Source organism: Callospermophilus lateralis, chromosome 13 (assembly GCF_048772815.1).
Source record: "Callospermophilus lateralis isolate mCalLat2 chromosome 13, mCalLat2.hap1, whole genome shotgun sequence".
NCBI lineage: Eukaryota > Metazoa > Chordata > Mammalia > Rodentia > Sciuridae > Callospermophilus > Callospermophilus lateralis.
Window position 1 is genome coordinate 50,394,573 of NC_135317.1, and position 17,456 is coordinate 50,412,028.

Genomic DNA, 17,456 nt, shown 5'->3' on the forward strand with positions numbered 1-17,456 from the left:
ACAAACAGAAAACAGGAACAACATTCTTTAAGTAACTCCATGGTAAAGAAACAATGAAAAAATGTGGAGAACAAAGAGGGCAGATGCAATGTCAATCATCTGTAGATCTTACAACAAGACATGACAAAGAGATCTTACAGAGAGATTCTACTTTAAAAGATCTTATTTTTAATCCTGTAAGAAAATTTAAATTCTGCTAGACAGTATCAGACTTTTCTGGGAGACGTTCATTTCATACACGTAAAAGTAAAAAGAACAAGCCAAACTAGTATTTTGGGCTGGACTTGCACTAAATTAAGTCTCTTTTGAACAGCACTAAGGACTATTTAGGGATAAACATTTGAATTTTACTGGTTTAGCAGTGGCAAGAACAATCACGAGGTTGGCTGTAGATAGACTGAAGCTCTGAAGTTAAGAGTGTTGCTCAGGTGAAGCAGGGAGGGTCCCCAGCGGATCAGAAACTGGCCAGGTGAGAAGAAGGTGCGCGGGTGGCAGGGTCCCCACCCCGCCCCGCGCTGAACAGGTGGCCTAGGGCGTCTCCGTCACCCCCAGCTGTCGGGCCCGGCCCGGGAGGCGGAGCTCTGGGCGGCGCGGTGGGGGGGGGGGGCGCCAACTTGTTCCTTTATCTCCGGGAGGAGGGGCTGCCCGGGAATGAAGTGTGACAGTGGCCTTACTAGCCGCCGCCATGGAGCAGCCGCGCGCTGCTGCTCGCCTGCGGAGGATTCTGGAGCACCTCGGCGGTTCCTCGGTCCGGGCCGTGGTATCCTTTGGGGTGAGGTGGACTCGCGCCACCCAGTTGGGGCACAGCAGCCTCGGCCTTGGAGGTTGATGCGGGCTGCTGTGGTGGCCTCCCGGTCTCAGGACTGCCCCTTCTCTTGCCCTGCGCGCCCCTCCGCGCTACTATCCCCCGAAAAGTTACATCTCAAAAGGAGACCTGGGAGCGGGGTTGGATCTCTAGGCGCTGGTAGCCCCCCACGACCCCAAAGGCATCTTTCCCGGGTATTGGGTACGTGACTGTCCTGGTCTCAGTGGCTGCTATCGCGTGTGGCTCCACCTTTCTGGTACTTCTTAGGGCCTACTGTTTGTTGCTTCGTGAAGAGGGGAGGTTGGGAGGTCTTGCCATAGTCATCTGCCTTGTTATTTTTTTTGGACGCGGTGTGCAAGAGCTCTAGGAATGCCTGGAGACCAAGAACTGCCCGAGGGCAGTCACATTAAACAGGAGCACAGAGCTGCTTGGGAGGGGCCTAGGGGCCAGGCATCTGTCCTCCTCTCAAGAGGGGATGCCAGTCCTCTGAAGGGGTGGACACAGCAGCGCGGAGGTGGATCCTTGTCCCAGCCTCTGCTTGGGAGCTTCCTAGGGGAGCTCTGTGCTCTGTGGCAGCCTCAGGTGGCTTGAGGACCCTGGAAGAGTCCTATGCTGGTATCTAAGGAAAGGATTTAGAACCCTGTGCCTGCCTACTCCTTGTCTTCAGAAGTGAATCCCAGAAGGAATGTGTGTGCCAGGCTTGGAGGGGAGGAGCAGACCCAGAAATAGGGTACTATGAATAGACCTGCCCATCAAATCGGCTTCTTGGACTGCTTTTGCCTGCCCATTCAGGGCGCACTTTTGGAAGCTCTGTTGGAACTGCATGGAGTTTTTCCTTAGGCCAGTAGCCTCTCTTCTGCTTTATGTTAACATCCTGACATCTCTCCTAAGGTTGATTATCACAGCTGTTTCTTGGATTTTCAGTGTTGCTCTTCCCACTGGGTTTCCAAGCAGCCATGTGGGAGAACACTGAAATGCTTAAACTTTGTCCATAGAATGATAAAGAGACCCCAGGTGAGGATGTCAGCTCATTTTACAAGTGAGTAACAGAGTCTAGGAGAGATTAAAAATCTGGACCAAGATCATTTAACTAAACCAGTGTTTGTCCTAGTGTGGTCCATGGAACAGTGTCATCTGCATCCCCTGGGAACTTGTCAGAAGAAGTGGTTAGAAAAGGACTTCTGCTGGGCAGGTGTAGGTCAGTTTGTTTAGCTCAGTGGCAGAGGGCTTGCCTAGTACTGCAGGGCCCTGGGTTTCATCCCAGGAGGGTGGGGAATGCAAATTCTATGGCTCAACTCAACTCCAAAGTTGCTGAGTCAGAATCTAGGATGATGCCCTTAGGTGTCCTTTATCTTGACATTTGTGATGCAGCCTAGATTTTGAGAGTCACCAATACACTGGGATATTTAGAAGTTTAATTAGGGTTTCTTTGTTCAGTTTCTCAATGCTTTGTTTTCCCTCCCTGAATTTAGAGATTCTTTTTTCATGGCTGTTTTCTATAGGAGCACTGTTTAACATGGCTTTCTGCAATGATGGAATATTCTATGACTGGACATGTGGCTATTGAGCCATTGAAATGGGACCAGCGCAAATCAGGGACAGCATTTGACATTGAATTAATTTCAACTTAAATAGGCAGAGGAGCCTGATGGCTATAATCTTGGATAGCACTGGCTAAGATTTGCAGTGAATTTCCTTTAGTCTTAGACTTCTGGAAGTTTTGTGACAGTTTTTCTCCAGCCTTCATTGTTTCTTAGGAAGGTGAATTTTGGAATAAGCACTCATCATTTTTGATGTATAAAATGTCATATTTATTTTTTAAAGAAGATATGAAGAAAGTGGGAAATTAAAGACATATAACTCATTATTCTACCAGTGACAATTCATTGGTAAACTTTTTAGTGTTTTCCATCATTTGCATATGTATTACAAAACCAGGAATATACTGTATGAGGTTTTTGCATCCATTGTTTTCACCTAACTTTAGATTATAAACATTTCCACTTTATTAAAATTTCCCCAAGAACAATAATAACAAAACAACATGCTGGAGGAATAGTGGAGAGGCACCAAGAACATTGGCTAGAGTCTGAAAACTGAATATCTTGGCAATGACAAATTGCTGAGGGTGGTTGTCCCCGGGCGTTAATCCTTCTGCCTCTGATAGAACAGACAGGAACTCATCATTCTGACTCTTGGCTTGCATCCCTCCTGGACTATGATACTGTCTCCACATTCCTTAGCGACTTCATTTAAGAAATGATAACCTGTTTATGAAAAGTGACACTTTGAAAGGAACTGTTTTAGCTAAAGAAACAATGAGAAAATAATAGAAACCATGAGATGCTGTGTCAATAATCTGTAGTTATAGAATGGAAAAAATTATAAAAAATAATTTATAAAAAATAATTTATAAAAATAACTTCTAGTCCTTACAGATATTTTAAAATTATACTATGGGGTTCACACTCAAATTGGAGTCATTGTTTATTTTATGGACTCCTGTCCCCGCAATGAATGACCACCCAAACTTTCTAATATTTTGAACTGAAGCCCAACTCAATTAAATACTTTTTGTGAATAACCATGTTTTGTCTTTACTTCCAGGTTTGAACCTTTGGGTTTGTATTTGTTTAGTGGTTAGGTGATGCAAATCACATGGATTAAGACAGACTGAAGCCTTGAAGCAGAGTGTGAGTTCTGTCCTGGCTCAGCCATTCCCCTCTGGGTGACCTTGGCCAGTTACTGAGCTCTCCAAGCCCAGGTTTCCTAGTGCAACAGCAGGAATGACTATAAAGCCCCTGATATATCTGCCACCTCCTGAGATTATTGTGACAATGAGACAAAGTGATATAAATGAAAGGACTTAAAGCAGCAGTGTGTACCTGTCAGGGTGATGTGGGAAACCTGAGCACCTGCTGCCTGTTTAGGGAACTCCTTTCCTGTGAGAACCTCCCCAGAGAAAATGGTTGTTTCTAGACAAGTTTGACTCCCAAATTTTATTTTTTTATTTTTTATTTTTTTGCCTTAATTCACACCCTAGGTAGCTCACAGCACATCAGGGAAGATTACCCCTGCAAATTTTCATCCTCAGCAATTCCAGTAAGTAGAAATATTTTTAACTGGTAACTCTACTATATGTATCCACTGGTAACTTGGATACAATATACAATATAACATGTTGCCTGGTTAAAATTTATTATACACATTCTCTATTTCCAGGATTTGTTCTAGTTAGTAGAATTGTGGATATTTTTGAAGACTTTGACTTTAATTTTCAATATTTATTCTTAAAAAGAAGGAAAAATACCAGAAAATGTATAATCTGAGTTTTGAAAATGCAACCATAAGTTATCACAACTAAATTGGTTTGTAGTTTGATTAAACTGAAATATTAGCTAATTTTTTGGTATATATATATATATATATATTACATTTTCTCTTTTTTCTTCAGCTTCTTCCTCTTCTTTTCCTTTATAATTTATTTATTTATTTATTTATTTATTTTGAGTTTTGGATCTTGCTATGTTGCCTATGTTGTTTTGCACTCCAGAGTTCAGGCGATCTTTCTGCCTCAGCTTCTTGACTAGCTGGAATTATAAGTATGTACTGCTACACCTGCCAGGTTTATTATTATTGTTGTTGTTGTTGTTATAACACTGTAGATTAAACCCATGGTGGTTTAGTACTGAGCTATATCCCCAGTCCTTTTTATTTTTTATTTTGGGACAGGGTCTGTGTAAGACGCTTAGAGCCTCGACAGCGCTAAGTTGCTGCGGCTGGTTTAGAACTTGTCATCCTCCTCCCTCAGTCTCCTGAATCACTGAGATAACAGGCCTGAACCACTGTGTCCATCCAGGTTCATCATCTTAAATCGTCTCTAAGGGGAAGACCTTGACTTTTATAAATATTGTTATAGCCAAATTTCATCTTAAGAGAGGAGTGATTTGTGTTTGCTTGTTTGTTGTACTCTCATTTGGTTTTTGTTACTTTAATGACTTCTGAGAATATATTGATTAAATTGAAGCATAAAATTTATTGAATTAGTTCCCCAACTGAAAAAATCATATACATTCTAGGAAAAATTCAAAATTAGAGAAATAGAGGGAATTTTTAAACAATCATTTATAATTCCATTATTGAAATGCAATTACTGGCAAAATCTTTTTTTGATGTATTTCTCAATAGTCTCCTTTTCACAAATAGTGTTGTGTTTATATCATTGTAATCATATTTTATTATAATGTGCTGTGCGTGTATTGTCAATACTCTTTTGTCCTTTAATTTTAATGCATCAAGTGGATATAATATCATTAGTTAATTTTTCTTCAATTAATGTACATTTTGTGAGCATTTTTAATGTTTTGGACCTGAAGTTTTTCAAATATTTTAAGATTATTTTGTTAAAGTTCTACAATTAGAAGTATTGGATCAAAGAATATGAACATTTTTGGGGGGTTTTTGGTACATAATGTTGGGTTGTAATTTAAAATTTGGACTGATTTGGTGCCTTTTTCTCCTGTAGGTATACTTGGGATAATAATGTGCTGAGCCTGGATCAGAGAAAATTTTATGAAGAAAATGGATTTCTTGTTATTAAAAATCTAGTGTCTGATGCTGATATTCAACGCTTTAGGTGCAGCAATACTCTTGCTTATTTTACAAAAAATATGCGTTATGGTAATTGTGTCATTTTCAGGAAAATGCATAGAATTGTAGAACATCATGTTAAGCACAGTAAGGCCGACACAGAGGGGTCATTGTTTTCTCTACTGTGTGGAAACTAGAGAGACACAAGTAAAAAGAGGTCTCAAGGAAACAGAAGGGAGATCAGTAGATACAAGAAAGATGTCCATGGGATGGAGGAAGGGAGGGAGAGGAGAGGTGCTGGGGAATGAAACTGACCAACTGATGCTCTGTGCAGGTGTGAATATATCACATGAAATCCCAACATTATGTATCATTGTAATTCATACATACAAATTTATAAATTATGTATTATATGTATGCAATGGGATTACAAGTTAGATTAGCCTCTGCATGTTCAGATACTTTTGAGTGATGTGGTTTGTTGGGATATGTTTAGGAGCATGGGATCTGGAGGCAGACTTTCTGGCCTTAATCTCAGCTTAACATGGCGTGTCCCACATCGTCACGATAGTTTTCTATACATGTGTGTACTCCTCTGTAAAATGGTCATAGTAATAACACTGGTCTCTTAGCATTGTTGTTAGGAGAGAAAAGGAATAATATGTGGTATCAGGTAGGTGCTACAGGAGTAGAGTATTTGCTATTAAAGGCCAAGCATCACTTATCAGAAAATCAGTATCCAAACCATTGAGCACCGAGATGATGTCACAAGGGGTAAAATTCCACACCTGGCTCATATGATGGTCAAGGTCACAACACAGACACACTAAAAATATTGTATAAAATTATCTTCAAACTGTGTGTATGAGGTATAGAGGAGACACAGAGTCATTTTGTGATGACACATAGGTGTCATCTTCCAGATATCTCATTATTAAATTTTGTTATTAAGATTATTATTATTTTTAGTGCTTGGACTTGAATCCAGGAAGTTCCATCCCCATCCCTTTGTTCATTTTATTTTGAGACAGAGTCTTGCTAAATTGAATAGGCTGGCTTTAAATTTACTATCCTTTTTTAGCCTCACCTCCTGAGTCTCTGGGATTACAGCATGCTCCACCACAATCAGCTCATTTTGCATATGTCAATATTCTAAGATCCAAAAATACCTGATGTTAGTTCTAAGTATTTGAGATAAGGGATATTCAGCCTGTATTATTACAATGGTATCAGAAAACTATGTCACCACTTGTATGTTAAGCAAAGCAATATTCTCGTTTTTTGTTTTTTTTTTTTTTTGGTGGTGCTGAGGATTGAACCTAGGGGCTTGTGCATGTGAGGCAAGCACTTTACCAACTGAGCTATATTCCCAGCCCCCTTTGCTTTTTTAATTCTTGCAGGAGGCCAGGAGGCCAGGACTTCCGAGTTGGCCATTTTCTCCTCCCTCTACTAGGCCTGAGGACTGACTTAGCAGAGAGAAACTGTTCCTGAATCTGTAAATCTTTGCACAGGTCAGGGCCAACCAGAGGTGTGGAGCAGAGGTCATGATGTTATTTGTAAATTTAATTTTCTAGGGTTGCATTTGAAAACATCTGCAGCGAGGAGTCAAAACCAGCAGGACTCATAATAATAAGAGATGTGTCCTCTGTGGAATCAGAGGATATATCAAGTGAGAAAACAATTGCAAGGATTCAAGATTACCAGGAAGATAAGGAGCTCTTTAGATACTGCACTCTCCCAGAGGTTAGAGACTTGCTCTTGATTTGGTTTCTCCTTCATAGACAGCTTGCAAGTCTGCCCCAAGATCCCCTGGTTGTGCTGAATATAACCCCTTCCTACATATGGAACACTAGAGTGGTAGGTCTCAGCTGGAGGTGATTTTGCCTCCCAGTGGATATTGACAATGTCTCAAGACTTTCCTGGTGATTGTAACCGCATAGTGGGTGCACTAGTGGCTTCTAGTGAGTAGGGACCAAGGATGCTGATAATGGGGCCTGAGATCCCATGATGCACAGAGGAGCTCTCTCCCCAAGAATTATCCCATCCAAGATACCAATAGCATCAAGATTAAGAAACACTTCTGTGAAGTGTGCTAATTATCTTTTTTTTTTTTTTTGCGGCGGGGGGGGGGGGAGTCAGAAATTCTGCGTTAAATAGAAAGAGCGCTTCTAAGACTCAATATCATCGAAATGAAATTGTGAGGCTGTAATTTGTAAATGTATTGACTTTTTAATATATTTCATAAATTGGGTCAGTTGAATGAATTGCTTTTAAACTTAATTTAGTTTTTATTTAATTTGATTTATTTGTGGTACTAAGAATTGATCTCTGGGGCACTATTTCTTTCAACTACACTCTCAACTCTTTTTACTCTTTGTTTTGAGAAAGGGTCATGCTGTGGCTGAGGCTGGCCTTGAATCTATGATTCTTCTGCTTCAGCCTCCCAATCTGCTGGGATAATAGCCATGAGTCACTAAGCCTTAAGTTAGTTATTTTTTAAAATTTATTCTTCTTTAATAGTAATTGATATATCTAAAAGTATTCAAGCAAATCAGAGGGGCACAACATAAGAAATAGTGTCTCTCTACTCTGCCCCTCTTGCTCTTGGTGCATTCTTCTGGAATTAGGTCCTGCATCCTCAAATGTGTTTGTTCACTCCCACCTTTTAGTACCGTGGTTTCCTAACCACTTGTTTAAAATGGTTTTGAAAGAGACTTTCCATATAGCAGATGCTGTCAGAGTGTTTGACTCCTGAAACAGACTGCACAGGTAAATCACCTGTGATATCCTGCCTAGCACTCAAGAGAGAAGGCCCAGGGGAAATGACCTAGGACCATCTGTGCTTCCCACCTCTGGTGCTGTGATGGGAATGGAAGTCTGCAGGTGGTCACAGATGAAGCCACAGGCAACTTGTGTTGGATGAAGCACTACCATCCATGATGTTCAGATTTTCTATTTTCCTTTCTTCTCATGAGACTAGGGCTCTATGGGTATAGGGGGCTGCTTTTTTTTTTTTTGCCAATCTTGGTCCCTGTACTGGCCATTATTCTGCCTTGTTCATTAACCTCAGGAAAGAGATTCAGGGAATGGCCAGACTTATTGGATTATACTCCATGCTTTCTCAGAAAAGTTTCATTTAATTTGTAGTGTTGGAAATTCAACACTATATTTCATGATTGTGAAATACCAATTGGTATTTAAATTGTTGTCATTTTGGTTCTTGTGTGAACACATTATGCCTCTTGCCTATACTTCTGATTTCCAATGAGGTTGTTTTTCTTTCTTCTCCCTTTTCTCAGATTCTGAAGTATGTGGAGTGCTTCACTGGACCCAATGTCATGGCCATGCACACAATGCTGATAAACAAACCTCCAGATACAGGTAAAGGGCTCTTATTGTTAAAGAGAATCAAGAAAAAAAAAAAGATTCTTTAATTAAAACATGTAGAGTTGTTGTTTTAGATCTGGTTATGTGTGTAACTGTCAAACTCTGGGTGAGTGAATGTGGGTGCTTTTGTTTAAGACTTAAAATATCTCATATTATATCAACTTTGAAGTGTAATACTGATTTCAGATGTTGATTATAGGGTTTTGCTAAATTTTCAGATGACTGGCTCCCTGGAAAAGTAGGTTGAGAAACATGACTATTATTATGTCATAGACTCCCTCTATTCAACATCTGTGATCTTCACCAATCATTCTTAGCCAGGATCACATGGATTCTGCACTCCTGATCTGAAGACATCATTTTTACTAACAGGATGAAAGCTGTTACTACAAGTCACACTCAAGTGCTCGTGGTGCCTTGTGCTTGCCAAACCTAGATTCTAAGTCCTCACGGAGACACTGATTCTGAAGTAGATCTCAGATGTCTGCATTTTAATACCCGTGCCCAGAGATTCCACTGCAGGTGACTCTTTGACCACACTCAGAGATTTTTCTGTACCAATCAGCAGAAATCAGTCAAGAGGGTTGTATCCTTTTCTACTTTTTCTTCCTTTTGACAGCTGGGAGAGGTTTATTTGATAGGACTGAAGCACAGTGTATCCCTCCATGGATGACCTGCTTGGTGTGATGAGATTTTTGGGGAACCAAAATCTAAAATCAAAGATGGGGAACATGTTTGTATGGTCAGTGGTTCTGACTAGTCAATAACTATACAGAGGATGCCTAATGTCTGTGAATTAAGACCTCTAAGAAAACTGTTTGTGGCATTAGCCACTTAGAAGGGAACCTCAAATTTGAATCAGTAACATTCTCTTTAATTTAATTCATTTGGTTTTTAAATTTTTTAAAAATCCTTTCATATGCTAGCTCTGTGCCAAATCCAGAGTGACGAAGAAATAAAGCACAGCAGAGATGATGGGTATATGCAACTTCTAGAAAAGAGTCTAAGCACCCAGCGGCCAGTAACTCAGAAGAAAAGGCTCCATGTTGACTCAATATTTCACTTTAGTGCTGGTCTATTGAGAATAATTTTCCACAATATTATTATTATTATTATTTTTGCAGGGGAAGGTAATGTGTTGTTTATTCTGGCATAGGATAAGAATTGTGAGGTTTAAGCCCCATTTGACAGCAGTCTCATTTCAGGCAGGAAGACTTCCCGGCACCCCATGCACCAGGATCTGCACTTTTTCCCCTTCAGGCCCAGCAGTCACATTGTTTGTGCTTGGACCGCCATGGAGCACATTGACCGGAACAATGGCTGTCTGGCTGTCCTCCCAGGCACCCACAAACTTCCCCTGAAGCCACATGACTACCCCCAGTGGGAGGTAGGTCTGTCTGACCACTGAGTCTGGATCAGAATCTCTTTCCCTGTTGTTATTTCACATCAGGTGCAAAAAGCTTAGAAATGAGACTGCTTTCCTTTCTCAGCAAAGCACTGTCCTGAAATTTGCAATTAGGATCCGGGGGAGTTCAAGGACATCACATAAAGTATTCATTTGATTTGTTCTTTCAACATGGGCTTGAAAGCCGGCCAGTGTGGAGACTTGGGTAGGAGCTGCCTAGGACCTGAGATGGCGAGGCCTGATGGCAGAGGTCAGGCATCAACCCTTCAACTCTGGTGTGTGTGAAGTGCCCGCTGACTGAGGCTCTCAGAGTAGGGGAAGGGAGGGAGGGATTGTCTCCTTGTCCCTGTGAGGACCAGCAGAGGCTCAGGGGTGGTGGGAGATTGAGCTGAGCCTTAAAGGACAAGGTAGAATTTCCTATCACAAAAAATCTCCTTGGAGGCATCAGGGTCAAGGCAAGTGGAACCTGGCTAATGAACATGAAATATGGAAGGCATTCTCAGATCAGATGGGCTGGGGGCTGAGGCACATTTTGGAGAGTAGAAGGGGAAGAGAACCTGAGAAGGTCTTTCAGGACCTGATTCAAAATGACTTTCACACCTGTAGGTTACATGGAGAGAATGGGGTCCATTCTTTTTTAGGAAGCTGGAAGAGTTTTTATTTGTAATGAAAGTGTTTTTGAGGTATAAGTATCATAAATAGTACATATTTTCAATGTATAATTTGATCATTAACACACACACACACACACACACACACACACACACACACACATATACACACACGTGGCACCACAATGAAGAGAATATTTTCCACCTCCTCCCCAGGCAACCACTCAGCTGATTTCTGTTCCTATAGTTTAGTTTGCATTTCATAATATGTCATATAGATATAATGAAGTGGCATACAATTTTTTTTTTTTTTTTGGAGTGGTTGCTGCTGCTCCGCATATTTACTTTGAGGTTCAACAAAGCTGACAGTCTCAATAGCTTGTTCCTTTCCGTTCAGTGGCATGGCTGAACAATGGTTGGTTTATCCATTCAAATGTTGGTGCTGGGGAGCTACTATGTGCTTCTGCACCCATGAATGTCAAGGTCCTATCCATTCTTCAAGAATATGATCTCAGGTCTGGGGCACAATTGATTCCCAGGAGGTGTAGGAGCTCAGAGGCAACAAAACCAGAGAGAAGATCTCAGCCTTTTTGATGCCAGACCAGAAGATCCTGAAATCCCTGATGATGGTCAGAATGGAAAGGGCAGCTGTGGTGGGCAAGGAGACTGAGTCGTGCTTCTGTAGGAAATGAAGGCTGTGGCTTCAAGGGCTTTTCTCTCCCAATTCTTGCACTACTGACTGTGTTCTGTGGAAATATTTGAGTCTGAATCCTGATATAAAAGTGGAAATGGTGAAATTCATCAGTTAAGTTCAGGGACAGGCAAGGGTTGGTGCAATCCTAAGGAGGCTTATTGGGCAGAAGGGAATGGTGTCCAGGGCTATGGGAGCAGACTGGTGTCTGAGATGCTGCTGAGATTCACAGCAGTGGCAGTGGAAGGTCTGCTTAGCTTAGCAGGGGCCAGTATGCACCTTGGCCAGGAAAGAAGGACACGGGGTCAAAGTCACAATATTGTGCAGTAGGACAATGATTATTCTCCATTGGAATGGGACACTTCTGCCCAGATGCATAAAGGCTCATCAACTGTAGTCCCTTCTCACTTTAATTTGTATAATAAGGACATACATACACATTTCCTGGAGTTAAGACTACTTTTGGAAATAGTTATCAAAAATACAGTGTTTAAACTTACTGCTCTCTTTTTATTCTGAATATGACATAAGTCCTTTGAACTTAGAAAAACTGAGCATGTTCTGTACTTGGTTTGGGGAGAATAATTAGCCTATTCAAGATACCCTGAGTAATACAAGAATGATGTGAACAAAATTCTAGGTGAGGAGAATATCAGGCTGGGGCAAGGATGTGAACATTGAGGCTGTAAATGCCTAAGAGAAAGGTGTTCACCTGCATTCACCACAAGAGGCAGAACTGATCTAGATTGTTTATAATTCAATTAGGAAGGGTAGGTGAAGTTCCAATTTGGTTCTTTTGTTTAAAAAATGATTTTAATATAAAAAACAATGAATTTAATATATGTGACTTTAATTTGTTGCATTGCTGGGGTTCAAACCCAGGGCCTTGCATATGCTAGGCAAGCCCTCCACCACTGAGCTACATCTCTAGTCCTTTGTACAAATCTTAATTTGAGACAGAGTCTGGCTAAGTTTGCTAGTCTGCCCTGAACTTATGATGCCTGGCCTCAGCCTCCCAAGTAGCTGGGATCACAGGTGTGTACCGCTGTACCTGCAGCAGATGATGTTTAAAAACCCAGAAATATGAAAGACTTTTGCATTTTTTATATTTAATAATTTAATTTAGATAAGTCTTTCTCTTAAAAGAAGTCAGAGAACCCTTCCTGTACCTGCCAAGTCGTACACAAAGTGTTCATTTTGGTGCTTCCTCCAGACTTTGCCTATCTCATGTGTTTCAGGGTGGAGTTAACATTTTCTACTATGGGATCCAGGACTATGACCAGGACCATGCCCGAGTGCACCTTGTGATGGAGAAGGGAGACACCGTTTTCTTCCACCCATTGCTCATCCATGGATCTGGTCGGAATCAAACTCAAGGATTCCGGAAAGTATGCATCCATGTTGCTTCAGTTTTGAAAGATGAATGGGTTCAAAACAGAAAATCATTAGTATATTAACACATAAAATATTTATGACTTTTCACTAAACTGGACTGTTTTTTCCAGTTTGTTAGCCAGGAAGTATGTTTGCCTTCCTTGTACTTTTTTTTCTCTACTCAGTCAGAAGCCAGGTACCCTCAGGATCCTAAACCTGTTACTATTTAATCTTGGTTATTTGTGGAATTGCTTCAGAGCAGTAGCTCACCTTGCAGTGCACAGTTTCTGCTTTCTAAAGCTAAAACAATAACTAAAATACTCAAATAATCACATTTGGGATTTATATTGCTCAGGGTATCTAGAACAAGAAGCAAATTTAGAATATACTTATTATTATAGAATACCCTTACTAACTAAGGAAAACAATATTGATCCTAAGCAAAGGTTCTGAATAGTCTACACATATTTATCCCCCTCCATTCTCAGTGTTTTAAATTAAATAATTTTGTCACTGACATTTAAAAATTGACAGAATTCCTTACAATTTCCCTGATTTCTCACTTGTCTCAAATTCAGCAAATCTTAGAGTATTGTGGGCTCACTTTCCCCATGGTAACAAGGTTGTCCATAATATTAAGGCTCCTTAAAGATTCAGTGGGGTTTCCAGTTTGTCCCCTGGTTCCCACTGATCCTTGTTCTAACCCCAAGTATAGGGTTGCAGACTTTATTCATTTATATTTGCACCAGGCTCAGACTAGGGCCTGGTACAAGTTGATACCAGTTGGGGCAGTCCTGAGGATAAAATTGAAGGGGCTACCACAATCTCAGCCATCAAGTTCAATGCTGTTTTACTAAATCAAAATTAGTGCAAAAAAAAATCCATGCTGTGTACAATGTCAAAAATTTAAATAAAAGACAGGAAGTACCCGCACTAGCATAACCCTCAGGCCATGTTAAGTATGGAAGTGCAAGCACAAAGATGCAAATAGTGATGTGATTTTTAATATATTCACTTTGCAATATTTCCACATTTTCACTGATTTTAATGTTCTGGAAGAACATTTACAATTATTTCCTAACAACATGGGTGTAGAAGTACACAATTTTCCTTACGCCTTGTGTCTCGATGTGGCTTTGTCTGGCACAGGGTCTGCACAGAAAATGGAGTTTAAAGAAAACTTTAGATGCTTAGAAATGTGAAGATCTGTACTTAGATAATTATGCCGCCTATCCTATATATATCTTTAAAAAATAAATAATTAGGTAAAAGATTCTTTAGTCATTTCTTAATTAGCCTTTAGGTGGGAGAGCAGGAGGGAGAAGCTCACGTAGAAAGTGACAGATTTAGGATGCCATGGCGGGCCTGGTAGTTGAGTAGTCAAATCCTGGGCAGAAGAATGGACTCCCTGAAAGGAGAACTCCTCCTAGCTTGGTTGTTGGCATTCATAACATACTTTTCTCCATTGTCAATTTTTCACTCTGCACAGGCAATTTCCTGCCATTTTGCCAGTTCTGATTGCCACTACATTGATGTGAAGGACACCAGTCAAGAACACGTTGAGAAAGAAGCTGTGGGAATAGCAGATAAATTATATGGAAGTAACAGTGGCTTAGACTTGAAGGTACACTTGCATGAAATAACCAAGTAAAATGTCTGAAGTTTCTTGTCTTCACATGCTTAATTAATCCCTAATTTAATTTGAAATGAAGGATATGGGAATTCTGAATGCATAGGAACAAACATAAAGGTTTGGGACTTGAATCAGGCCTCCCTTTTTGGTAAGTAATATTTTCATTAGGCAATCCTGTAAGACTTCAGGGAGCAATTCTGGAGTAGTGTTGCTTTTGGTAATTTTGCATCTAGAGCAGAGATGGAGTAATGCTTACGGATAAAGGGCATTAGACAGCGTTTCATGTGCTTTCCTAATTGATACACATCACTTGGAAAGTATTTGTTTCTAAGTAGTAGGGGACATTCAGTGCCGCTAAAGAGCAATAGATAAATTAGCAGTCAAAGCCAAAACAAACAAACAAACAACAACAACAAAAAAACCCTTCACATTATAGAAAACACACAGTTTAGGTTCTGAACTAAGAAGGTATTCCTATTTTACTTTATTTGTATGAGATAATTATAGTATGGGCATGTACTATCAAGAGACTAAGTGTGATGATAACTCTAGTCCATCCAGGAATCTATAGGTCAGTGCACACCAGTGAGATGCTATAGTGCCATTGGGAACCTTCAGAACAACTTTCCAGGGTGGAGAATCTAAAGTCTCTCTTTAGAATCTACAAATGTGTCCCTTGTCTGAAAATGATTGGGGATTCAACCAACTGAAATTTGTAAAAATATTCAGAATATTAAACACTATTTGAAAAAAAATTGCATCTGTACTAAACATATATAAACATTTTTTAAAAAATTGCATCTGTACTAAACATATATAAACATTTTAAAAATCATTATTTCCTGTATAATACAGCCTAACAACTACCTCATGTTTCTATTGTACCAGGTGCTCTAAGTAATCTAGGGGTGATTTAGAATATATGGGAGGATGAACAGAGGTTATTTTATTGCAGGGACATGAGCACCCATGGATTTTGGTAGCTGAGGGGTACTGGAATGTACATTACATTTGAAGTTTGTGAAGGTTGTCCAGAATGAACACCACCCATATTTTAGGTATCTCATCAGTTAGAGCTTATCGGATATATTTAGAATATAAATAGAATAATAGAATAACAATACCAACTCATATAATTCTAACTTATAAAAACACTTTCATGGGCCTGGAATGTGGCTCAGTGGTAGAGTGCTCACCTAGTACGTGCGAGGCGCTGATTCAATCCTCGGCACCACATACAAATAAATAAATAAATAAGGTATTGTGTCCAACTAAAAATAAAAAAATGTATATTTAAAAAAACTAAAACTAAAATACTTCCATGTCCCATTTCTGATTTTCTTCACCAGAATGCAGTGATCACTCTGTAATGCACCTGCTGTAAAGGACAAATTGAAGACCCAGAGACTGGCCTAAGTAACAGAGCTAGATTTCAAAGTCAGGCCTAATTCTGAAATCATTCTTTCCATAATACCTTGCTGTCTGCTCAACAAGAAACAAGAAATTAGAAGGTCTCAATTGCTTTATTAATAAATGCAGTATGGTGCGTTGTGGCACATGCCTCTAATCTCAGCTACTTCACAGTTTGGCTGAGGCAGGAGGATTGCAAGTGAAGCCAGCCCCAGCAACTTAGTGAGCCCCTGTCTCAAAATGGAAAATCAAAAGCCTGGGGATATAGATCAGTGGAGAGTGGCCCTGGGTTCTATCTCCAGTACCCCTTCCCCACACCAAGTAAGTCAGTATACATGGTACCATGTTCACTTCTACGATCTCATCAGAGTTGCAACCTCAAAGTGGTTCAGGCAAGTAATAAAAAGACAAGCCGAGAGAAGGGTTGTGAACTGCTATGATTGAGTATCACAGCCACCCTCCTGGTGTCTTACCTGTGATCAGCAAGGCCGACAGCTTGGGGATCTACTGACTCCATGCAATTGGCATTGTTTTAATTGTTGGCAAGAGAATTAATTGCAGTTTCAAAGCTTGTTTATTTATTAATCAATATAAGAATCATAGCATTGTTTTCCTATTTAAGCATTTGTAGAACCTAGAAATCTTTGTGGGGAATAGGCCAATGGATGTGTTCCACACACTCATTCTGTTGGAATTATTTCCAGGATATTTGGATGTTTCGAGCCCGACTTGTGAAAGGAGAAAGAATCACCCTTTGAAACAGTCCTTGATTATACCTCTTTCAAAGGAGATCAAAGAAACAAGGAGTCTAAGGAAAATGTTTTCATATGGGATGATGTAAGATGATGTAATGTTTTCTATCACTTGGTATCAAAATCAAGACACATGCATTGGGAACTTTATTTTGCAAAGTTAATTTTGCAGTGCAGTGATGTTACTTTAGTGGAAGAACAGTAAAATGAAATATAACTAGTTTCAGAAAAACTGGTTTGGGATTACAACCAATAAATGTAGCATATGATTTAAGTATGTTCAATCAGTTCCTCTTGTTGAATTAGCTGTTTATCCCAGCAGAAATAAATTCCCTGAAACTCAGTGTGCACTGAGATGAGCATGCCTCTCCTAGTAAAGTCAACACTTCCCCATTTAATGTCATGAGAGATTTCCAAACTAGAACCATATGTAGGACATTCACATTTGGTGAAGGGTGTACCAAGGCCATCGCGGGATCAAAATAAGGTGGGTCCTCATTCTCTGACCCAGGCTTCCTTTCAAGACTTCTTCAATACAACTACTCTCCTTCAAAAGCAGGGCAACTGAAAGTCTCCAGAATTTATTAATAAAACCTAAGCTTTTTTGAGGACCAGAAACATTTTAAGATACTCTGGCTGAAATGGAATGAGCTTGGACTGGGGATTTATTTCAATATATCACTTTATTTCTATATCAGTTAAGGAGAAAAGAAAAGAAAGAAGTATGGAGAGTCCTCAAGAAAACTAGGAACCATTGGAGCCAGTTATCCCGCTGCTTAGTATATATCCAAAAGTTTT

At 40.0% G+C, this 17,456-nt stretch overlaps 1 protein-coding gene across 2 annotated transcripts; it reads left to right on the forward strand.

Annotated features, from left to right (window-relative positions):
- The first annotated feature begins 663 nt into the window (after window positions 1-663).
- Window positions 664-17,251, forward strand: LOC143379310 (phytanoyl-CoA dioxygenase, peroxisomal-like). Of its 2 annotated transcripts, none has more exons than XM_076831836.1 (9): window positions 664-760; window positions 3,849-3,907; window positions 5,331-5,441; window positions 6,970-7,138; window positions 8,695-8,776; window positions 9,988-10,169; window positions 12,728-12,877; window positions 14,353-14,487; window positions 16,611-17,251. In XM_076831836.1, exons 1-9 carry the CDS (start codon window positions 686-688, stop codon window positions 16,662-16,664), a joined length of 1,017 nt encoding a protein of 338 aa, XP_076687951.1. In that variant the 5' UTR covers window positions 664-685; the 3' UTR covers window positions 16,665-17,251. The 2 variants fall into 2 exon arrangements, with proteins under 2 accessions (XP_076687951.1, XP_076687952.1); XM_076831837.1 differs by lacking the exon at window positions 16,611-17,251 and adding an exon at window positions 15,846-15,932.
- The last annotated feature ends 205 nt before the right edge of the window (window positions 17,252-17,456 follow it).

Bases quoted from the DNA above. Each gene is read 5' to 3' on its own strand.
- LOC143379310 (XM_076831836.1), top strand. From the start codon at position 686: ATGGAGCAGCCGCGCGCTGCTGCTCGCCTGCGGAGGATTCTGGAGCAC. The intron at 5,442-6,969 runs GTGCAGCAATAC...TTAATTTTCTAG, and splicing joins GCTGATATTCAACGCTTTAG to GGTTGCATTTGAAAACATCT. The intron at 14,488-16,610 runs GTACACTTGCAT...AATTATTTCCAG, and splicing joins ACAGTGGCTTAGACTTGAAG to GATATTTGGATGTTTCGAGC.